This window comes from Anolis carolinensis, unplaced genomic scaffold, assembly GCF_035594765.1.
Source record: "Anolis carolinensis isolate JA03-04 unplaced genomic scaffold, rAnoCar3.1.pri scaffold_8, whole genome shotgun sequence".
Classification (NCBI taxonomy): domain Eukaryota; kingdom Metazoa; phylum Chordata; class Lepidosauria; order Squamata; family Dactyloidae; genus Anolis; species Anolis carolinensis.
The window spans coordinates 15,488,750-15,513,251 of NW_026943819.1; the positions used below are offsets into that span (position 1 = coordinate 15,488,750).

The window sequence follows — 24,502 nt, forward strand, 5'->3', positions numbered from 1 at the left end:
TTTTCTGGGGGGTTTTTTGTTGCTTATTGGATCCACTTTAAATCCACTTTAGGGAGGAGCCTTTAAACAGCTCAGCCTGTTTAAAAGCCCCACCAAACTACAAACCCCAGAATTCTGCAGGAGGAGGAAACTGGATTTAATACATTATTATTATTATTATTATTGACACAACGACATTGTATGACACAGAAAACAAGATAGATATGCTGGATTTTGTATCACAAAATCACAAGTTGAACACTTCCAAAGCGTTTAGGTCTGTGTGATGTATTTTCAGATGATGCACGCAGATCCCAGTAGGGTGGCCTTTTGCAGTTGACAGATCGTAATTTTGTCAATGTCTATTGTTTCCAAACGCCGGCTAAGATCTTTTGGCACGGCACCCAGTGTGCCAATCACCACTGGGACCGCCTGTACTGGTTTCTGCCAGAGTCTTTGAAGTTCAATCTTGAGGTCCTGATAGCGGCTGAGTTTTTCCTGTTGTTTTTCGTCAATGCGACTGTCACCTGGGATGGCGACATCAATGATCCAAACCTTTTTCTTTTCCACAACTGTGATGTCTGGTGTGTTGTGTTCCAGAACTTTGTCAGTCTGGATTCGGAAGTCCCACAGTATCTTTGCGTGCTCATTTTCCAATACTTTTGCAGGTTTGTGATCCCACCAGTTCTTTACTGCTAGGAGGTGGTACTTGAGGCATAAGTTCCAATGAATCATTTGGGCCACATTGCCCTGCCTCATGCACGGAGGAGGAGTTGTTTAAAGCTACGGACAATGCGATTGCTGTTGCCCGCTTTTGGTCCAAAACTATTTAGCTGTTTGTGATTCCTTTATTTTATCACTTTTAAACTTATTTATTATGCAATGCTTTCGACACGAAATAAATTTGGGCCACATAGTGGTGCCTCTATTTGTAGTTTGTCTGTGCAATTTTCTTACAGCAGCTGAGGAGATGATCCATGGTTTCGTCAGCTTCCTTGCACAGTCTGCATTTTGGGTCATCAGCTGATTTTTCGATCTTGGCCTTAATTGCATTTCTTCTGATGGCTTGCTCCTGGGCTGCAAGGATCAGGCCTTCTGTCTCCTTCTTCAGGGTCCCATTCGTGAGCCAGAGCCAGGTCTTCTCCTTATCAGCTTTTCCTTCAATTTTGTCAAGGAACTTTCCATGCAATGTTTTGTTGTGCCAGCTGTCATCTCTAGTTTGTAGTGCGGTTTTCTTGTACTGATTTTTTGTCTGCTGTGCTTTGAGGAGTTTCTGATTTTTGACTTCAATCAAAGCAGGTTCTTCACTTTGCTTTACATATTCTGCCAGGGCATGTCCTTCTTCTTTGACTGGTTGTTTTACTTGTAAGAGTCCTCTGCCCCCTGATCTTCTAGGCAGATATAGCCGGTCAACATCACTGCGAGGGTGCAGTGAGTGATGAATGGTCATGAGTTTTCTTGTTTTTCTGTCCAAATTGTCCAGTTTCACCTGTGTCCAGTTTATGATGCCAGCAGTATATCTTATGACAGGTATGGCCCAGGTGTTTATGGCCTTGATGATGTTGCCTCCATTGAGCTTGCTTTTGAGAATTTTTCTGACCCTTTGTGTGTATTCTTTGCTGGTCACAGTTATTATTATTATTATTATTATTATTATTATTATTATTATTTGATGCACAACAAGATTAGTACACAGCAAACAAGATCACTATGCTGGCTGTTGTAGTCGATCACATGTTGGACACTTCCCAAGTGTGTAGGACTATGTGATATTATTGTTATTATTATTATTATTATTATTATTATTATTATTATTATTATTATTATTATTATCCTCATATAGTAAAATACATTGAACTACTTCCTGTACATGACTGAAGAAAGAGAATTAGCGCTTCCCTCACTTTTGATTTATTGAATAACTGAGGCTGCTTTGAATTCATACTAACAATATGGACATTGCTAGGAAAACAGGATTGGACAATTTGTGGCCCCCAGATGCTTTTGGACCACAGTTTCCATCAACTTTAGCCAGTTTAGCCAGTGGAGAGGGAGAATGGGAGTTGAACAACATCTGAATTGGTACAGGTTGCTCATCATTGCAGTAAAATCCAAAATGCATAATTTTTTTTCCATTGGCTTGGCATCAAAATGTATCCCATTTCTGCCCTCTTAATGCAGTGCTTGGGAAAAATTACTTTTTGGGACAGAACTCCTAGCATCACCCAAGGCAGCATGCACACTGAGTGATACTGGAAACTATAGTCTAAAAAAAGGAGATTTCTAAGCTCTGTACTTATGTTGGTGACTGTGTGTATTTTTTTAAACTTTGCCTCTTCTTGGCAAACTTGGTCCAGGGTTTGGTTAATGACATTTCCAGGAGACGCTCAGGACTGAGGTTGGAAGTGTTTCTGAAACAGATTCCATAATGGGGATTTCCCTGGAAGGCAAGGCTTCCCACTTATCCCCAAGGACATTTCCTGCATTTGGGTGCCTAACTAGAAATTAGGAGAGCTGCTTTATAATGAAAGACTATAGCTCAGGCATGGGCAAACTTCAGCCCTCCAGGTGTTTTGGACTTCAACTCCCACAATTCCTAACAAGTAGCCCTCCAAATATTGCAGGACTGCACCTCCCATCATCCTCAACTTGTGCTAATCGGGGATTGCTGGGAATTGTCATCTGACAACATCACATCAAGCAGGCCTGAGTCTCCAAGAACCCTGTGGGGTTTATTCCCCCAATATTGTCACCAGAATTGTTGGGCTGCTATTTTGTCTTCTGTACCTCCCTTGCCTGTAACTCCCCACAATTTTCACAAAGTAGACGGCAAGTTTGGAAACTCCAATGAGGAATTCTATTCAGGAATGATTTAAAATGGTTTCTTGAAAAAGCATTATTGAAGTTGCAAGACAAAATCCTCCTTGAGCTCCTTATTCCTCTTTTTCTCCCCCAAAAGAAAGCTAATTGTACAGCATTCAAGACTAAAAGAATGGTTGCCACAGCCAGCTATTTTTTGCATACACATACACACACACTACTCACAGGGTTGTGGTGCTGAAGGTGTGAGAATCTAGGGCTTCATTGAGTTTCTTAAAGGCCAGATTTTTCCCCTTTGGCAGGAGGATCTCCAGCTCCTCATAAATACCAAGCAAATTTGCTTGCAATGGCTACATGAAAAGCCACATTCTTCTTTCGGAGAAGATGTTTTTAAAAGATTAACATTCCTAATGCTTTGCCTTCTCACACAGCTGGGGTACAATTGAGCCACCAGACACAAACAGCTGCTAAGGGCAGGATATTTACTCAATCAGCTTTCCTAACAAGAACCGTCAAGAGCCCTCGGAGTGCGCTTTGCAGGGAAGGCAAGGTCTGAGAATATACCTGTCAAAAGGAAAACCCAAATAGCCTTAGGAGCCCTTGATAAAGCTTGACATTTCTTTTGGAGACTCAAAAAAGTGGAAATGTTAACTTGCTTCTTTAGCACCATTTCCAAATATTTTGGAGGGAAAGCATGCAAAGGAAAGCTACTTTGGAGATTTTTCATTCTCATGTGTCAAAATAACATGGCTGATTTTAGGTGCTGAGGCACACTGTGGCTAATGATGCCGAAAGGTTGAAGCTGCAAAGGAATGTTGACGGTGAGGAGCATAAATCGAGGGAAGCTAGGTGTATAAAACAAGAAATAGAATTATAAACATTGCAATATTTGGGGTGAGTGAGCTAAGGTGGACATGAATGGGGCATTTGGAGTCAGATAATTACACAATGTTTTACCCAGGAAATTAAAATTTAAGGAACAATGGGGGTTGCACTCATAATGAGAAGAAATTACAGCAAAAGCAGTAAAGGGATATAAAACAAAAGCCCCCAAAAAGGGATAAAAAACAAAATGAGACACCAGAGGTTTCAGAAACTGTATGACCATTTGGTATGCAAGCAAAGTGATGCTCATAATTCTACAACAAAGACGTTTCACTATATATGAAGCAAGAAATGTCAGTTGGCCTAGCTGGGTTCGGGAAAGGACAAGGCACCAGGGATCATATTGTAAACATATTTTGGATAAGGGAGCATGCCACAGAATTTCAAAAGGTGTTGCATCAATTATAGGAAAACCTTTGATCGTGTAAATCTTAAAAAAAAAACCTATTGACCACCCTTAAAGAAATGCCGTAACATTTGCTTGTTCTGGCACATAACTGCAATACAGGAGAAGAGGTTATTGTCAGGAGATAATATAGAAAATGGAATTGAAGGCTCTTAAAGGAATGGGTGTCCCGCAAAATCTGATTGTCCTGATGCATAACCTGTATGCAAGACAAAAGGCGACTGTTAGGACAGAGTCAAGAATGGAAAAAACACAATATCTGCACAACGTCACTACCCTGCACTCCTATCTGAATCTTTCCCATCATGCTGTAAAGTACTGTATTTGAATGTAAATTCTTACTATTTTTAAATACCAGTATATGTGTATGTGTAGATAGATAGATGATAGATAGATAGTTAGATATCAATAATGGCAAGGCTTATGCAAAATCACTCTGTCTTGGATAATAATTTTCTGTCTTTGGGGAATTTGTCTGTTGTTACTGTATTTGGAAGATATATTAATGTTTTAGTAAATTGATGGGGATATATAATGAACTCACAAGGAGCCCAGTATGCTATGCTACCTGAGGTAGAATAACAGGGCGGCTATGGAGCCCTTTTCCTGAAACATGAGCTGTAAATACACAAAACATGCCCAGTTAGATGGTTGCATGAGGCAAGAAAGTCTCATCAGCCCTTCTTACAACATGTAGTGTAAAAATACAAGAGGGAAAAAAATTAATAGCATAAATGGCCTGACTTTTTATGCAGCACATTCTGCTTGATTGTTAAGCCCTTAAATTAGAAGCCTCAAAGGCACACATGGACAAGTTAGTTTTATTCCAGCCAGGTTGTCTTCCAGAGCGACTCCAATAAGCAATGAACTATTTTCTTCAGAGAATCTGTTTAAATAGTCTGACATACTATCAAGCTGATGTTCCCAGCCCTAGCCGTTTGGGATACTTGTCGTGGAGATGCCAAAGATTGACCTTGGGGCTTTCAACATGGAAAGTATGTGATTTGCCACTGACCTCTCCATTAGGGCATGACGACCTAAAAGTTTGAGAGACACAGCAGTACATGTCGAGTTAATTTTAGAAAACTCAGTATTGGAATCCTCCGGATATAACAGGGGCCTCTTCCGTGCTCTCCGAAAATTTGCCTGTACCTATAGAAACTTGAAGTATGTCTTTGCCAATCGGTACAAACACAACCAAACCCCTTTATGTCCATATCAAACCCTGAGATTGTATTGGGCCAAAACAAATGTTAGCGGACATGATGTTAATATCATTTAATTGCTCTTTATTCTTTTTTAAACAAAATATTTTATTTCTTTTTCTCGGTAAGTGTCTTTTCAGTTCAAAAATATGCAAAAACAGAGAGGAAGCGGGGGTGTGGCAAGAACCTCCTTGAATAGGGAAGGCGGGGAGGGTATTTGCAGCCGGAGGGATCTGCATGAATAAGGATGGCTGTGTCGTCCGCCCAATGTCCTCCTGCAAAGGCTGCCCCACCTTTCGTGCTGACCTCATGCCGAGGTTCTTCATTAGCAGAGAAAACATGTGCAGTCCCAAACTGAATTAATACTGTTTGGGGGGGGGGATTCAATTGATCAACGGCAGAGTCAAAATATTCTAATAACAGCATAACATGGTCTAGTATTTCAGCTTCCCAGGAGAGAAATGAGGCTGGGCTTAATGAGCTCCTTTGGGGCTCCAATTTGTTAATCACGTCTTGCTCCTAACACTTGCCCCAACACCAAGCACATCTTGTTTGCTTGCACCGATGGAAATGGAAAAGATGGAGATAAACAACAGAAAAATTGTAGCTCCCACCAAATTACGAAAGGAATACTGGTTGTGGAATGCAGCAGCCACTGCAATGAGCCAAACGTGTGACATTCGGCATGGGGCCCGGAAGCTGCTTTCTCTGAAGGAATGTAAAACTCACTGAGACTACAAGGGTACTCCCTTGTGTGTCATTAGAGTCATAACACTCTGTACAGATGTGATTTGAGGCTCCTGTTTAATTATTTTCCTGGGATGAATGAATACTGTGGTATCATGCTCTGTTCCTCCAAGAGGGCACACGTGCCCAAATGTACAAAGGAGAAATTGATTCCACCTTCCCCAAGTAGGTTGCCGTACAAGGTTATAGAGCAGGGGTCCTCAAACTTTTAAAGTGGAGGGCCGGTTCATGGTCCCTCAGATTGTTGAGGGGCCGAATTATCATTTGAAAAAAAAATGAACAAATTCCTATGCACACTGCACATGTCTTATTTGTGGTGCAAAAGAACCCCCAACAACAATCATTTATTTATTTATTTATTTGCTACATATATACTCCACCCTCTCTCACCCCGAAGGGGACTCAGGCCGACTTACAAGTTGTATGTACATACAATATTATATTATTAGTATGGCACAATATTAGCATTATATATTACTATATTGTACTATACCACTATACTATATTATTATTAGTAATATTACATTTAATATATAATATATAATAAATATTATTATATTATACAATATTATTACATTGTATTATTATTAGCCGCCCTGAGTCCCCTAGTGGGTGAGAAGGGCGGGGTAGAAATATTGTAACAAATAAATAAATATTATATTACATTACATTATAATATTGTTATCAATATTATATGTATACCCAATATATTATTACCATAGCACAATATTAATAAATGGATGAAAAATACAATATTTAAAAATAAAAGCAATTTTAACCAACATAAACCTATCAGGATTTCAATGGGAAGTGTGGGCCTGCTTCTGCCCAATGAGATAGTCAAGTTAAGTAGGATTGTTGTTGTGTGCCTTCTAGTCATTTCAGACTTTGAGCAAGCCTAAGTCTAAAACTGAGGGTGGGGGCCGGGTAAATGACCTTGGAGGGCCACATCCGGCCCCCGGGCCTTAGTTTGGGGACCCATGTTATAGAGGTATTCAGTGCCACTTACATAGGTATCCTGCTCCACATGATTTACCAAGGCTTTAAAATAACAAGTCACTTGTAATTATTTCCATTTGGTATAACTAAGGGATATCACAACTCCTTTTGCAATGCACATATAACTTGTGTGTAGCGTCCCAAGTGCTAATAAATGGTGGAGATGGATCAAATCCCAGATACTGCTGTGCCTCATGCCTTTTCTCCCTTAAGTTACTATTGTTTGTTACTTTTGAGAATGGAAAAGCAAATACTTACATTAACATCATTTAATCTGAGCTGTAATATCAGGTAACGTCTTGGGGACCCTTGAAATTATTAACAGTAACCAACTATTTCAAAACATACATCCCAAGCTCAGATATTTATAAGTAAAGGCAAAAGTTTTCCCAACATGAAGTCTAGTCATGTCCAACTCTGGGGGTTGGTGCTCATCTCCATTTCTAAGCTGAAGAGCCGGCGTTGTCCATAGACACCTCCAAGGTCATATGGCCAGCATGACTGCATGGAGCGCTGTTACCTTCCCGCCATAGCGGTACCTATTGATCTACTCACATTTGCATGTTTTCGAATTGCTAGGTTGTTGGAAGCTGGGGTTAACAGCAGGAGCTCACCCGGCTCCCCAGGTCCGAACCATTGATCTGACCTTTTGGTCAGCAAGTTCAACAGCTGAGCAGTTTAAACCACTGCACCACCGGCGGCACCCAGATATTTATACATTCATATTTTTGCAACTTTGTGTCCAAACCACAAGGGCAGTACAATGGGCTTGTCCAAACTGAACGAACACCAGAAGATAGAAGACACCTGAGCTGAACTGAGGACTAAACAGTTCAAGGTCAAGGAAATTGAATCAAGAAGTCTGTTTGGTAGAACAATGATAACAGGCTCAAGATCAAAATGGATCATTGTCTGCAGCAGAGAAGCTTAGTGTAACTGCTTGATTTATAGCTCCGGTTCAACTTCTCAGCTGCTCCTTGGTTAAGCAGCATTTCTCATAAAGTTGCAGTGATGCCCTGAGTCTCTATCTTTCCTGGAGTCTTTGTAATACTGTAGGTATGTCTAGGCTTTCTGGAACTTGCTGGAATGTGCTTGCTTTGGATTCAGCCACCAGAATGGCTCCAAGGCAGGTGGCGGCTGGGAGTTGTTTGCTTCAAGATCGGTTGCTGCACCTCCACTTGCACAGTATACCCTCCAACTATCCCAAGTAGGCAGTGTCTCCTCTCAGCCTTTTCTTCTGCAGGCTAAACATGCCCAGCTCTTTAAGCTGCTCCTCATAGAGCTTGTTCTCCAGAGCCTTGATCATTTCAGTCACCCTCCTCTGAACACATTTCAGCTTGTCAACATCTCCTTTGAATTGTGGTGCCCAGAATTGGGCACAGTGTGATTCCAGGTGTGGTCTGGCCAAGGCAGAATAGAGGAGAGCATGACTTCCCTGGATCTAGACACTAGACTCCTATTGATGCAGGCCAAAATCCCATTGGCTTTTTTTCGCCGCTGCAGCACATTGTAGGCTCATGTTTAACTTGTTGTCCACGAGGACTCCAAGATCCTTTTCACATGTATTGCTGTTGAGCCAGACATCAAACTTGCAAAACTTTAGCATCACAAGTATGGTAATTTGTGTTTGGATGTAACACAATAAAATGTCATATAATGTTCTTCCCCTTGCCCTCTATACCACTTTACCTCATCGATTTAATAAATATTTGTTAAGATTGAATTTACTAACACTAATATCCTAGCCATTCCCTTTTCCCTAACATACACTCCGGAAAAAAATATTTGGAAACGACAAATTAAAACATTATATACACACAAACCTAAAAAATTAAGTTCTTAATAAATTGTATTTATTATATAGTTTTGGTTGTTTTTTATTTTGCTTTTGAAGAGCTGCACCTATAGAATGTATTAATAAGAAATCAATTAAAAGGAAACAGTAACATACATTTTAGTATTCATTCTTAAATAGTAGGCATGAACTCTAATGTATGGTGGAAGTAGTTTTAAAACATCATGATATCCTATGGCATTTGTTTTCAGGAAACTGATCAAACTACTTCCCTTAGAAGCAGTGAAAAGTGTTGTAACACCTTACAAACTATCAAGTTTTGTTTGGCAAGTTATGTAGTGGACGTCATTCCTCTTTGAAGACTGTTGGTTTTGCTGCAACAAATTAGCATGGCTCTCACCATCGACCTGTGTGTGTTTTCCATTCACACAGGGGAAAAACAAGGTTCAGGGGGTCTGGGCAGTACCTCACGTGAAGCAAATCCTTTGGAACAAAGAGTGTCTTCAGTGTCGGCCAGATGTAGAAGAGTTCCCTTGACAGACAGGAAAAGAACTCTCTTGAGACAGTAAACTGAGAGAACAGTATCTTCACCCCTTCCATTAGTTCTACCAAGGGTACATCTCTGTAGCAACCACTAAGAAAGTTAGCCTCTATTTGTCCAAAGGCATTGTTGCAATAACAATAATAGACACGAAGAAATTGAAAATTCCCCTAGTACTGAATGTACAAAAATAATGCTTAATTTTTAAGTAGCCAGTGCTCTTTAAAAAGTACTAAAAGATCGCCTAGATCAGTGATGGTGAACCTATGACACGCGTGTCAGCACTGACACGTCTAGCCAATTTTGCTGACACGCGGTGGTCACCTCTTGGGTTGTTAAGTGTTTTGTGGCCAAACTTGGTGTCATTTCATCCAGTTGTTTTTTTGTTTACTCCATCCTACAAATGAACAGTACATTTATATATATACTAGCTGTGCCCAGACACGCGTTGCTGTGGCAAAGTATGGTGGTATGGGAAATAAAGTATTGAGGAATTGGTGGTAGTTAAGGTAAAGTGTAAAGGTTTTCCCCTGACATTAAGTCCATTATAAATGGGTTATATAGCTGTGTGGAAGGGCCTTGAGTCTACACTGCCATATAATCCAGTTAAAATCAGTCAATCTGTATTTTATAGGCAGTGGAAGAGGCCTGAGTGAGGCCTAACTCTGCCTGTCCCCTGGGCTGAGTGGGTTGCTAGGAGACCAAGTGGGCAGAGCTTAGCCTTCTAACTGGCGCAATTGGATAAAAACAATTATTGCTCTTCCTCTAATTAGGACTTTATTTTTCTTTTCTTTTTGTTGTATGAACGTAGAGGCATGGATGAGGGGTTGTGCTGCCAAGTTTAGTGTTTCTGGGATTTGTAGTTTTGTTGTTTTGTCCTAGGCCAAAATTTCATTACCCTTTTATATAGATATAATTATTATATCCTATTATTACATTATCCTATTAATATATTTTATATCATTATATTATATTTTTGGAGCCCCGGTGGCAAAGTGCGTTAAAGCGCTGAGCTGCTGAACTTGCAGACCGAAAGATCCCAGGTTCAAATCCCAGGAGCGGCTTGAGCGCCCACTGTTAGCTCCAGCTCCTGCCAACCTAGCAGTTCGAAAACATGCAAATGTGAGTAGATCAATAGGTACTGCTCTGGCAGGAAGGTAACAGTGTTCCATGCAGTCATGCCGGCCACATGACCTTGGAGGTGTCTACGGACAACGCTGGCTCTTTGGCTTAGAAATGGAGATGAGCACCAACCCCCAGAGTCAGACATGACTGGACTTAACGTTAGGGGAAACCTTTACCTATATTATATTTTTATATTCTATTATTATTATATCATTTATTCTGTTATTCTATTATTGTAGTATATTATCATATTATTACTATTATATTATATTATTATTCATTATTCATGACTATATTGAAACTAGAATAGAGAAAAATCAGTGTGGAAACTTTGTGAAGCTTAAACTGCAAGAAGTACCATAGATTGTTGTACATGGAAATAACGGTAGTAAATAGTTTTTGATTTATTAAATAGTTATATATTACACTTATACATTTTTGTTATTTAAACTATACATATTGCAAAATTATGGTTTTTTTCTCAAAGTGACACACCACCCAAGTCATGCTAGGTTTTTTGGCGAATTTTGACACACCAAGTGCAAAAGCTTGTCCATCACTGGCCTAGATGGACCAAGCCTCCATTTTGGGTATAAAGTTGAATGGCACTCCCACTAAGTAAACCTTTAAGACAGGGGTCCCCAAACTTTTTAAACAGGGGGCCAGTTCATGATCCTTCAGACTGTTGGCGGGCTGGACTATAGTTGGCCACTGAGCAATAATAATAATAATAATAATAATAATAATAATAATAATAATAATAATAATAATAAAAGAGGGTTGGAAGAGACCCTTTGGGCCATTGAGTCCAATCCCCTTCTGCCTTTGTGCACTGAAAGCACAAGCAAACCATCCCTGACAGATGGCCACCCAGACTCAATGTTAATAATAATAATAACAATAATAATAATAAAAAATGCGCCGTGCCAAAAGATCTCAGCTGGCATTTGGAAACAATAGACATTGACAAAATTACGATCTGCCAACTGCAGAAGGCCACCCTGCTGGGATCTGCATGCATCATCCGAAAATACATCACACAGCCCGACACTTGGGAAGTGTTCGACTTGTGATTTTGTGAAACGAAATCCAGCAGATCTATCTTGTTTGCTGTGTCATACTTATAATAAAAAAAGCGGGTTGAAAGAGACCATTAGTCCAACCCCCTTCTGCCTCTGTGCACCAAAAGCACAAGCAAAGCATCCCTGACAGATGGCCACCCAGCCTCAATGTTAATAATAATAATAATAATAATAATAATAATAATAATAATAATAATAATAATAATAATAATAATAATGGTTGTAAGAGAAGAAGAGACCCCCTGGGTCATTTAGCCCAGCCCCCTTCTGCCCTTGTGCCGTGGGGGCCGGATAAATGGCTTCGATGGGCCGCATCCGGCCCCCGGGCCTTAGTTTGGGGACCCCTGCTTTAAGAGGTAAGTTTGCTGCATGTGTAATCTAAGAAAATTCATGAAAAAGTTAATAGACTGAAATTTGGAGAGGTGCTATACCCGAAAAGGTCCAAAAAAGCACCAGATTCAATCTGATCTTGGATGTTAGAAAGGGTCAACCCTGGTTAGTACTGAAATGGGAGACCTCCAACAAATGGCAGGTGCTGAAGGCTCTATTTCAGAGGAAGAAATTGGCCGAATTGTCTCCAAGTATCCCTTACCTGAGAAAACCCTATGAAATTCACAGGGTCATCAGAAGTCAGCAGGCCTCTTGTACATACTGTACTCTTACTTGCTTGTGCATCAGCTGTTTCTACTGGAGGAGTCCCTGTGCTTGCTTTCCTGTCGCTGGTAAACCTCAGGTCTGAATTTGCCTGCAGGGATAGATGCTTTGGGCAATCTTGAAAGATCTGGCTAGCAGATAAGACACGCAAGAGCAGAGTTCTTCCAGTTTCAGATTCCTCCCACAGGTCTCTGTGCATGAAATTTTAGAGTTGGTAGGGAAAGGACCGAAGCATCTGATTCATGATCTCTTGTGCTTACCTCCTACGCAGAGTTGTTGTGAGGATTAAAACTGAAAGGAGAACCACCTTCACTGTCACAAACTTTCCCAGTGAAGGTGGGATAAAAGTGACAGATAAACAAGCCAAGGATCAAGAGACTGCAACTCCCATCATGCTCAACACTGGCTCGGCTGATGCAGTCCAACAAACCTGGAGGACCTCAGTTCCTACCCAAATGTAAATGCCCTCAAAATACAGAGGATGAGTATATTTGAGCTCAATTGAGGCACAGCTGGATCCCTGGCACAATTTGCTGCATTTCTAAGCCCACCTCTCTAGCTTAAATTCAATGGAACTTACCTTTTTGGGAAAACATGTATATAATCAAGGTTCCTTCGCTCCTAGTAGACCACAAGCTGAACATGAGTCAACTCTATGATGTCACAGTTTAAAAAGTGAATGCAAATCGATAGGAATATCATTTGGAGGGAAGTTATAACTCCGCTCTCTTCTGCTTTGGAATAACACTGTGTCCAGAATTCCAAAAGGATATGGACAAGATGGAACGTGTCCAGAGAAAGGTCACCAAAGCAATCTAAGGTCTGGAAGCCTATGAGGAGTGACCTAAGGAGCTGGGTCTGTTTAACTTGGAGAAAAGATGGCTGGGAGGGGGAATGTTATGAGCCATGTTTAAATATGGGGAAGGATGTCCCGTGGAGCTTGTTTTCTGCTTCTATAGAGACTAGGACACACTGAAGCCATGGATTTCAATGGCAGTAAAAGAGATTACAGCTAAATATTAGGAAGAAATCCCTGATGGTAAGAGCTGCTGGGCAGTGGAATGTGTTGCTGCCGTGGAGTGTGGCGGAGTCTCCTTCTTTTGAAGCAGAGGCTGGATGGCCATCTTTCAGGGCTGTTTTGATTGCCTCTTCCTGCAAAGCAGAATGGGTTGGGCTTGATGGCCCTTGGAGTCCCTTCCCACTCGATATTTCTATTTATTTATTGTGTCAGAAGCAAATTGAGGATATAGTTATAATGTATTTAAAAACACAAACAGTTAAAAACTTGGCATTATACTAGATTTCATTTGACTTAGAGTGCCTCTGGTGTCGCTGTGAGAAGGTCCTCCACTGTGCATGTGGCAGGGCTCAGGCTGCCTTGTAGTAAGTGGTTTGTAGTCTGTTGTCAAAGGCTTTCATGGCCAGGATCACAGGGTTGTGGTATGTTTTCCGGGCTGTATGGCCATGTTCCAGAAGTAATCTCTCCTGACATTTCGCCCACATCTATGGCAGGCATCCTCAGAGGTTGTGAGGTATGGAGAAAACTAAGCAAAGAGGTTAATATATACAGTAGTCTCACTTATCCAACATTCGCTTATCCAACATTCTGGATTATCCAACACATTTTTGTAGTCAATGCTTTCAATACATCAGGATATTTTGTTGCTAAATTCGTAAATACAGTAATTACTACATAGCATTACTGCATATTGAACTACTTTTTCTGTCAAATTTGTTGTATAACATGATGTTTTGGTGCTTCATTTGTAAAAATCATAACCTAATTTGATGTTTAATAGACTTTTCCTTGATCCCTCCTTATTATCCAACATATTCGCTTATCCAACGTTCTGCCGGCCTGTTTATGTTGGATAAGTGAGACTCTACTGTAGCTGTGAAAAGTCCAGGGCCTGTAGTCTGCTCTTCTCCACACTCGCGTGTCGTGGACTCCACTTTGTGCATCTCGTGGTGCCAGAGCGCAGTCTGTTCAGCACCTTCCAAGTCGCCCAGTCTTCTGTGTGCCCAGGGGGAGTCTCTCTTTGCTTACCTATGGTCTTATGAGATTGTCTAGTCTTTGAAGGTCTCTTTGCTTAGCTCCGGCCTTTTGAGACCATCTAGATGGCTTTTGGAGGTCACCTTCCTTACCTATGGTCCCTTGAGACTGTCTAGATGGCCTTTGAGGGTCCCTTTCGTTACCGATGGTCTTATGAAACCACCTAGGTGGTTTTTGAAGTCACTTTCCTTATCTATGGTCTTCTGGTGGCCTGATGAGATCATCTAGATGGCCTTTGAGTGTCCCTTTCCTTACCTTATGAGACCATCTAGATCAGGGGTCCCCAAACTAAGGCCCAGGGGCCAGATGCGGCCCATCAAAGCCATTAATCTGGCCCCCATGGCACAAGGGCAGAAGCGGGTTGGGCTAAATGACCCAAGGGGGTCTCTTCTTCTCTTACAACCCTTATTATCAATATTAATATTAATATTGAGGCTGGGAGGCCATCTGTCAGGGGTGCTTTGCTTGTGCTTTTGGTGCACAGAGGCAGAAGGGGGTTAGACTCAATGGCCCAAGGATCTATTATTATTATTAGTATTATTATTATTAATAACATTGAGGCTGGGAGGCCATCTGTCAGGGGTGCTTTGCTTGTGATTTTGGTGCACAGAGGCAGAATGGGATTGGACTCAATGGCCCAAGGGGTCTCTTCCAATCCTCTTTATTATTATTATTATTATTATTATTATTATTATTGCTCAGTGGCTAACTATAGTCCGGCCCTCCAATGGTCCAAAGAATCGTGAACTGGCCCCCTGTTTAAAAAGTTTGGGGACCCCTGATCTAGATGGTCTTTGGAGGTCTCTTTACTTACCTATGGTCTTATGAGATCGTCTATAATATAAACAGTCCTTGCTTAGTTTTTCCATACCTCACAACCTCTGAGGATGCCTGCCATAGATGTGGGCGAAACGTCAGGAGAGAATACTTCTGGAACATGGCCACACAGCCCGAAAGACATACAACAACCCTGTGATCCCGGCCATGAAAGCCTTCGACAACACTTCCTTTCATTTCTTCTTCCCTCCCCCCCTCCCTAAAGCCACACAGCTAGGCTTCAGCGCAACAACAACACACACAAGTCTCCTTCCCTGCAGTTCTTTCCTCGGGGAGAAAAGTGGGGCGGGGCGGGTGGAGTCCCAAGGAGTTTTTGCGGCCGAGTTTGTAGGCCAAACTGTTTCTGGATGACGACAGAAGAGAGACATATAGCAGAGCCCCCCAATAAAGGACTCCACTCTCTTTGGAAGAGTCGGGAAAAGAAACGAAACTTGGGGAGGGGGGGAGAGAGGGGCGGGGAAGGAAGAGGGGAGGGTGGCAGTGATGATGGGGAGGCAGGGCACGCCCCTCCCCCACAGGCAGGGATCCCCCCTTTCCTTTCCTCCTTTCCCAGCGCCAAGGGGTGTCCGCTTGCAGAGGGAGCTCCTCCTCCTCCTCTCCTCCTCCTCCTCTCCTCCTCCTCCTTCCTTGCTGCGCTCCCTTCTTTCTTTCCCTCCTCCTCCTCCTCCTCCTCCTCCTCCTCCAGCCCCTCGCCCACATTCCGACCCTCCCCGGGTGGGCCAAGGAAGGGACCCAGCCGTGATTAACAAGGGGAGGGCGGGGGGAAACTTCTCTCTCGTCGGCCGAAAGGAAAGAAGGGAGCGAGGCTTGGCTCCGGCGGAGAACTTTCTCTGCTCCCTGCCGGGCTGCCGGGCTCTCTCGGCGGGCGGGGGGCGGCCCGGGGCCCCGCCGGACCATGCCTCAGCTCCAGCCGGACCCCGGGGCGGCGGAGAGAAGCCGAGACGGCGGGGGCGGCGGCAGCGGGGACGACTTGGGCGCCCCCGACGAGCTCATCCCCTTCCAGGACGAGGGCGACGAGCAGGACAAGGGCGCCGGGGGACGCGGCTCGGCCCACGGGGACCTCGACGAGCTCAAGTCCTCGCTGGTCCACGAGTCGGAGAGCCGAGGAGCGGGAGGAGGCGGAGGGAGCAGCTCCGAGTCCGAGGTGAGCGAGCGAGGAAAAGTTTCCGCAAGAGCCGCATTCTTGCTTTCTGTCTCTCTCTCCCTCTCTAGACTCCAGCCCGGCTCACCCTCGCCTCTCTTTGTCTTTCTTTCCTTCCTTCCCAACAGGCAGAGAGGCCGCCGCCGCCTCCACGGCCCCGGGAAAGTTTCCAAAAGCCGCGGGACTCTCCCGCCTCCGTCGCCGAAGGTGAGTGAGATTGCGACTGGGAGTGTGAGTGTGTGTACCCCCGCGCGTTCCTTTGTCTCCCCGGGAAAACAATCGAAAAACAACCCCGAAAGGAAATGGGATGGAAGCGAGGGGAGGGGCCGGGCCTTCCTTCTCTCTCCGGCCCCGATCCGGCCCTTCAGAGGAGGGAAAAGAACAAACCAAGGCCGCCATCTCAGCCGCCGGACGGATTTGTGGGACTTTCCTAAACTTTTCTCAGACTCGCGTTTGTTGTTGTTGCTCCTGCAAACTTTTGACACGTCGACGCAGCCCGGCCCAAGCAAGACTTTTGCAACCCAGGCCCTCTTGTATGAATTCACGGGCAGAACAACACGAGCACTGTTTCCTTTTTGGTTCTGTATTTGCCAGTTCCAAGCCTGTTAGCCGTCAATGTTAGCAGCAAATCCCAAATCCCAAGGCCCTTCCAGACAGCCCTATAGTCCGGACTATCAAGGCAGAACATCTCACAATATCAGCTTTAAACTGGATTATCTATCTGAGTCCACACTCAGATAATGTGGGGTTTTTTTGCCTTGATATTGTGGGATATAGGTAAAGGTAAAGGTTTCCCCTGACGTTAAGTCCAGTCATGTCTGACTCTGGAGGTTGGTGCTCATCTCCATTTCTAAGCTGAAGAGCCAGCGGTGTCCGTAGACACCTCCAAGGTCATGTGGCCGGCATGACTGCATGAAGCGCCGTTACCTTCCCGCTGGAGCAGTACCTATTGATCTCACATTTGCATGTTTTCGAATTGCTAGGTTGGTGGAAGCTGGGGTTAACAGCGAGAACTCACCCCGCTCCCCAGATTCGAACCATTGATCTGACCTTTTGGTCACAAGTTCAACAGCTGAGCTGTTTAACCCACTGCACCACTGGCGGCACACAGATATTTATACATTCATATTTTTGCATCCTTGTGTCCAAACCACAAGCTGGAGCAAATAGCGGGCGCTCACTCTGCTACCGGGATTTGAACCTGGGACCTTTCGTTCTGCAAGTTCAGCAGCTCAGCGCCATTGGGGACTGTGATGGGATATAGGGCTGTGTAAAAGCGCCCCAAGAAGCTCTAGTCTACTGTGTGATAAGCTGCTCAGAATCCAGAGCATGGAAAGAAAAATATCTATGAGTTCGTCCATTATTCTATACCATCAAGTAATTGGCTTTGGCTGGCACACCTCCCACACAGCTGTATGAAATGGCATTGTGGACCCAGGGCCCTTCCACACAGCCCTATATCCCAGAACATCAAGGCAGAACATCCTGCAATATGTGCTCTCAACTAGGTTATCGGAGTCCACACTGCCATATATCCCAGTTCAAAGCAAATATTGTGGGATTTTATTCAATTGTGTAAAAGGGGCCCCAGTTCAAAGCAGATATTGCAGATCATCTGCCTTGATATTCTGGGTTATATGGCTGTGTGGAAAGGCGCCCCATTTGTGTGCCTGGCCCGCTCTGTAGGCCTGCGTCTTGTTGCGACACAGTCATTCAGCAAGAGGGGCAGCCCCCAAGTTGCAAACAAGGGAGGTTCTGTGGGTCTGTTCTTCAGTTGAATTTCTTTGTAACTCAAAAATGGGACATGTTTAAAGGCCCTTCCATTCAGCCCTATATCCCAAAATATCAAGGCAGAAAATCCCACAATATCCGCTTTGAACTGGGGTATCTGAGTCCACACTGCCATATATTCCAGTCCAAAGCAGATATTGTGGGATTGATATTCTGGGATATAGGGTGTATATATATATATATATATGGGATACACACACACACACTTTGGATAGCGTAGGGATTTTGTCTAGAGTTACACTTTAAAAAGCCCCTGCTCCAACTTTGAAACAAATTGATCTATCTATCTATCTATCTATGATAGTAAAGGTAAAGGTTTTCCCCTGACATTACGTCTAGTCATGTCTGATGCTCATTTCCATTTCTATGCCCAAGAGCTGGCGTTGTCCTTAGACACCTCCAAGGTCATGTGGCCGGCATGACTGCATGGAGCGCTGCTATCTTCCCGTCAGAGCGATATCTATTGATCTACTCACATTTGCATGTTTTCTAACTGCTAGTTTGGCAGAAGCTGGGGCTAATGACGGGATCTCACCCCACTTCACAGTTTTGAACCACTGACTTTCAGTCAGCAAGTTCTGCAGCTCAGCGGTTTAACTAGCTGTGCCACCACAGCCCCATATATATATATATATATATATATATATATATATATATATATATATACACACACACACACACACACACACACACACACACACACAAGCTGTGCCCGGCCACACGTTGCTGTGGCGAAGTATGGTGGTATGGGAAATAAAGTATTGAGGAATTGGTGGTAGTTAGGGTAAAGGGTAAAGGTTTTCCCCTGACATTAAGTCCATTATAAATGGCTAATATAGCTGTGTGGAAGGGCCTTGCGTCTACACTGCCATATAATCCAGTTAAATTCAGATAATCTGTATGTTATAGGCAGTGTGGAAGAGACTTAAGTGAGGCCTAAGTCTGCCTTCCCCTGGGCTGAGTGGGTTGCTAGGAGACCAAGTGGGCAGAGCTTAGCCTTCTAACTGGCAGCAATTGGATAAAAACAATTATTCCTCTCCCTCAAATTAGGACTTTATTTTTCTTCTCTTTTTGTTGTATGAACGTAGAGGCATGGATGAGGGGTTGTGCTGCCAAGTTTAGTGTTTCTGGGATGTGTAGTTTTATTGTTTTGTCCTAGGCCGAAATTTCATTACCCTTTTATATATATAGATATGACTGAATGAATGGATTATATACATAAATTAGTGGGATACACACACAGACATACATACTCACGTAGAGAATTTGGCTAGAGTTACACTTAAAAATGTCCCTGTTCCAACTTAGAAACAAATTGATCTATCTATCTATCTATGAATGGGATATAGTAATAATAAGGGCTCTAAGAGTTGTTTGTAAGTTGGATATTTGTAACTCAGGGGCTGCCTGTCCTCTTAAACCAATCCCATGAAAGAGATACCGACACAGACATAAATGTACGGCACACAACATAGATAATTAAAACCTTTCATTTACATTTGTAAAAATGTTTTGTAAGATAATAACATACACTTCCAAGGTTTTTGTCTTTTTGTACATTGGCGTGACACACTTGCACACTGCAACCAACACACTGATGTGTCCATGTTTGAAAAGTTGTCTCAAAGAGACCTTGTATCTTTTCGAATAGAGCTAATTTACCCATTCAAAAATTATTTCCCACTGATCTCAGTGGCAGTAAATCTCACAGAATTCAGTGCAGTTCCCTTCTGATGTGGGGCATATCACTACAGCCAAGACACTCCAGATTATCCTGTTGAGATACGCTCAGCATCCTTGTATGGCGTACGATGGGGTCTGAGAAGTTGCAGAGTTCGGTGGGTTATTTCACCATACTTTTCAAGAATGGCATCTCCTGGCACTTGGACTATTTCATTCCGCTGTAAATAGACCAGGATGAAGCTGCCCCTACAAAGAGTCCTTTTTGTATTGACTAGAACAGATGAGCACAGCTGTCTCTCTACTTCTGAGTGAACTGATTTAACATGAATGAGAGATGCAGCATCAACCTATTCAGCATCTTTCTGCCTGAGCAAATCTGCTTTCAGATAAGCAAATGGAGAAAAGTTCTAAGTAAAGCTTAAATAAATGTGTAGTAGACCCATTGGTTCAGTAAAAATCACATAGATGTCCATTTAGCAAGTTATCACTGATTTAGTAGATCATCTCTGGAATTAAGAAGTGTATTTGGGCCCTCTGATATGCTTTGCATCAGAGAAATGTTCAGTTGTTTAGAGACATCCCCAAATGCCCTACATCTACACATTTTAAAGTCTAGTATTCAGAAATACATTTCAGTGGAACCAACCAGGATTAATTCCAAGTGTTTTCACTAATATAACCTTTGGGTTGCTGTGAGTTTTTCGGGCTGTATGGACATGTTCCAGAAGCATTCTCTCCTGACATTTTGCCCGCATCTATAGCAGACATCCTCAGAGATTGTTAGGAATCCCAACAAAGGATTCCCCCAGGCAGGAAGCAGCCAGGCCTTGAGGCTGCAAGGCCAGTCAATGCTAATCAAGCTGGCAAATGGCAACATTCACACTTGCCTCCAACAGGCAAGAGTTCTTTCTCCCACCCTGGACATTATTCCGTAGATATATAAACCCCACTTGCCTAGTTTCCAACAGACCTCACAACCTCAGCAGGCTTTTGAGTTCTGTTATTGATGTTTTAAAAGGTGCTTTTAGGATGTTTTAAAGATGTTTTTAAATCGATGATTTTAGCCTGTTCTTGTAAGCCGTCCCAAGCCCTAGGGGAGTGGCGGCATATAAGTTTGAAAAATAAATAAAACCTCTGAGGATGCCTTCCATAGATGTGGGTGAAACGTCAGAAGAACATGCTTCTGGAACATGCCCATACATAGCAATCCAGTGATTCTAGCCATGAAAGCCTTTGACAACAAATATAACCTTTAATACTTTTAATTGTTTCCAAAGTATATGTAATGATATGTTAATGTGCCAGCTCAGTGTGTAGGTGTGCTGTGCAAATGTAGCAAGAAATTCCTGAGTCTATGTGAAATAAGCAACAAATATATTTTATAAAACGTAAATGAAAGGTTTTCTTGTGATATGTTGTGTTCTCATCCATTTTGTTATGATACTTTATGTATATCCCTTAGTAAAACTGAATCACTGTGTTGCAAAATGATGCATGAGTGAAAAGTGTGCGACCAACAAATGTTTGGAAAGCTCTGGTTCAATACAAGCGTGTTTACACAGAACCCAAGTCACATAGAGTTAAACCGGAATTTCTCTCTAGTAGGGTCTGCTGATATACACCCCGCTTCATTTCAGCCACATTTTTGGGATGCTACCTCCCTTTAAATGCCAGCCTGTTGATAAAGGTTGCTGTTATGATCACTGCGTGGCTGTTGTTACTGATAGATGAGCCTAGAAAACAGTAGTGTAATTATGGGTACAGACATACACAACATATTTATATGAATATGTATGCAACTAAATTGTGATTTATTAATGTAGATAATCCTTTGAGGGTATATGTTTTATTAATGTGCAGGTCTATGATATCTATGTGAGTGAGGATTTCAAAAAGAAAGGATTTTTAAAAGTTTTGGTCACCTTAAAGCCAGACCACAGGTGTCACCAGGAGTGATATTGGTGTTTATAATCATGACCTATAGCAGGGATATAATCCTCCAGATGTTGGATTATAATTTTCCCCATCTCTAGCATAGCATTTCCAGCTATGGCTCATAGCTTATGATGGGCTCAAGAGCCTAACAAAATCTATAGGATTGTATCTTCCTGTCATTGCCTGAAAGCATTTCAGCTAAAACAATGGGTTAAACCCTTGTGCCAACTGGACTGCTGACCTGAAGGTTGGATTGTTGGGGGGGGGGTTGTGTCAGGAGCGATTTGAGAAACTGCAAGTTGCAATGGCCAGGGGACGCTCAGATGTTTTGATATTTTTTTTACCATCCTTGTAGGAGGCTTTTCTCATGTCCCCAAATGGAGCTGGAGCTGGAGCTGATATAGGGAGCTCATCTGCACTCTCCCCGGGTTGGATTCAAATTGGCAACCTTCAGGTCAGCAACTCAACTCTTCAAATAATCAGTCCTGCTGGCACAAGGTTTTAACCCACTACGCCACCGGGGCCAGTTGGGTTGCTGACCTGAAGGTTGCCGGTTCGAATCTGCAAGACGGGGCGAGCTGCCATTTGTCAGCTCTAACTTGTGGACATGAGAGAGTCCTTTCAGAAGGATGGTAACATATCCAGGTGTCCCCTGGGCAACGTCTCTGTAGATGGCCAATTCTCTCACACCACAAGTGACTTGCAGTATGTTCCCAAGTCACTCCTGACATGATTTTAAAAGCTAAGACTGATCCTAGGTATATCTACACTTCTGTCATTACTTGAAAGGAAGTCCCGTTGAATTTAGTTAAAAAAACTTTAAATATTTTTTTATTAATGCTTTACAACATAAAATTAATAACATAACAACAACAACAACATACAATTAAAATAGGAGGAGATATAACAATGAAAAAAGAAGAAAGAAGAAGAAGAAAAGAAAAAAGAAAAAAAGGAAGGAAAAACACATAAAATTGACTTCCATCTTTTACACAGCATCTTACATAAAAGAAGTTTTAACCATCATCTCCTCCATCATCACACTCTAGTGTCTCTATTTTACACATTGCTAAATTTTTATATATATTGCTGCTATGCAGACTTTGTCTTCTATCTCAGTTTAAATAATTACTTTGAATTCTTCTTCTTTTAAGTAACTTTTGACCATTTCCCAATCTGTCTGTTTTTTTGGTTTTCCTTGGTTGTTTTTTAATAAATATGTTAACTGGTCCATATTCATTATTTCCCATTATTTAGTTAAAATTTGAACTAAACATGCATATCGTCCATTATATGGATTAAAAACTCAGAAGTAAATTCTGTTTCTTCAAAACAAGGTTGGAGTGTGAAATTGATTGTACAATGGGGGCGGGTGTAGCATACGTGAGCTTAAATTGTTTGAGACTTTCACTCCTATGTATAATTGCAGCGTATTTCTTACAACCTTAAGAAAATATATATTTTCTTTTTGCCTTTTAAAATTTGAACTGTCTGTTTTTTGCCCTCTTATCTAAGTGCATTCTTTTTCTTTCATAGTCCTCAGAAGGCAACAAGATGGAGGATTTTTTAAAGGAACTCCTTATCCAAGTTATCCTTTCTTGATGATTCCAGAGTTGGGAAGTCCCTATTTGCAAAGTGGGGCCTTGTCTCCGGGTGGTGCCCGCACAGTAAGTGCTTTTTATTGTTGTTGTTGTTGTTGTTGTTGTTGTTGTTGTTGAGATAATGGTCTGATTAAAGTTATGAAAGGGGATTGAGATGGACGGAATCCTTTTGTGTCCTTCCCTTCCACTGTAGAGTTCTGTTTTACGGTGGATATCACAAGATAATAAACATTATTGGGGAGAAAACCTGCTACATTGAGTATTAGTAAAGGTAGAGCTTTCCCCTGATGTTAAGTCCAATCGTGTCCGACTCTGGGGTGCTTATCTCCATTTCTAAGTCGAAGAGCCAGTGTTGTCCATAGACACCTCAAAGGTCATGTGGCTGACATGACTGCATGGAGCGCCGTTACCTTCCAGCCGGAGCGGTACCTATTGATCTACTCACATTTGCATGTTTTGGGACTGCTAGGTTGGTAGAAGCTGGAGCTAACAGCGGGCGCTCATTCCGCTCCCCAGATTCGAAACTGCAACCTTTCGGTCCGCTTTAACACACTGCACCACCAGGGGCTCCACATTGAGTATTAGATATACAGTAGAGTCTCACTTATCCAAGCCTCGCTTATCCAAGCCTCTGGATAATCCAAGCCATTTTTGTAGTCAATGTTTTCAATATATCGTGATATTTTGGTGCTAAATTCGTAAATACAGTAATTACAACATTACTGCATATTGAACTACTTTTTCTGTCAAATTTGTTGTATAACATGAAGTTTTGGTGCTTAATTTGTAAAATCATAATCTAATTTGATGTTTAATAGGCTTTTCCTTAATCCCTCCTTATTATCCAAGATATTCGCTTATCCAAGCTTCTGCCGGCCCGTTTAGCTTGGATAAGTGAGACTCTACTGTACCTATTTTCCAGATAGAGGATTTGAAGACAGTACCCATTCACTTGTATAATGGCTCTGCCCAATCTTGAGCTTAACAATTACGCTATTGAAGAGATTTCCCTACAATATGTATGCTAGCTAACTATTACAGGAGTGTTAGGATAGGGATTTGTGTTGTTTGTATGCTTGTCTTTTACTGTTGATATGATCAGAGGACTAATCAATAAAGGAATCTGTGTTGAAGATTGCTCTATCTACCCTCCCACTCCATTCACTGTTTGAAATGGTGTGTGTGTGTGTGTGTGTGTGTGTGTGTGTGTGTGTATATATATA

The 24,502-nt window shown here is 42.3% G+C and overlaps 1 protein-coding gene across 1 annotated transcript in view; it reads left to right on the plus strand.

Annotated features, from left to right (window-relative positions):
- The first annotated feature begins 15,765 nt into the window (after window positions 1-15,765).
- The window catches only part of tcf7l1 (transcription factor 7 like 1), a 73,538-nt gene continuing 64,801 nt past the window's right edge, over window positions 15,766-24,502 (plus strand). The window contains exons 1-3 of the mRNA XM_003224210.4: window positions 15,766-16,272; window positions 16,398-16,476; window positions 23,215-23,345. Coding sequence (XP_003224258.1) covers window positions 16,024-16,272; window positions 16,398-16,476; window positions 23,215-23,345 — 459 coding nt within the window. The 5' untranslated portion in view covers window positions 15,766-16,023. The remainder of the gene's footprint in view (window positions 16,273-16,397; window positions 16,477-23,214; window positions 23,346-24,502) is intronic.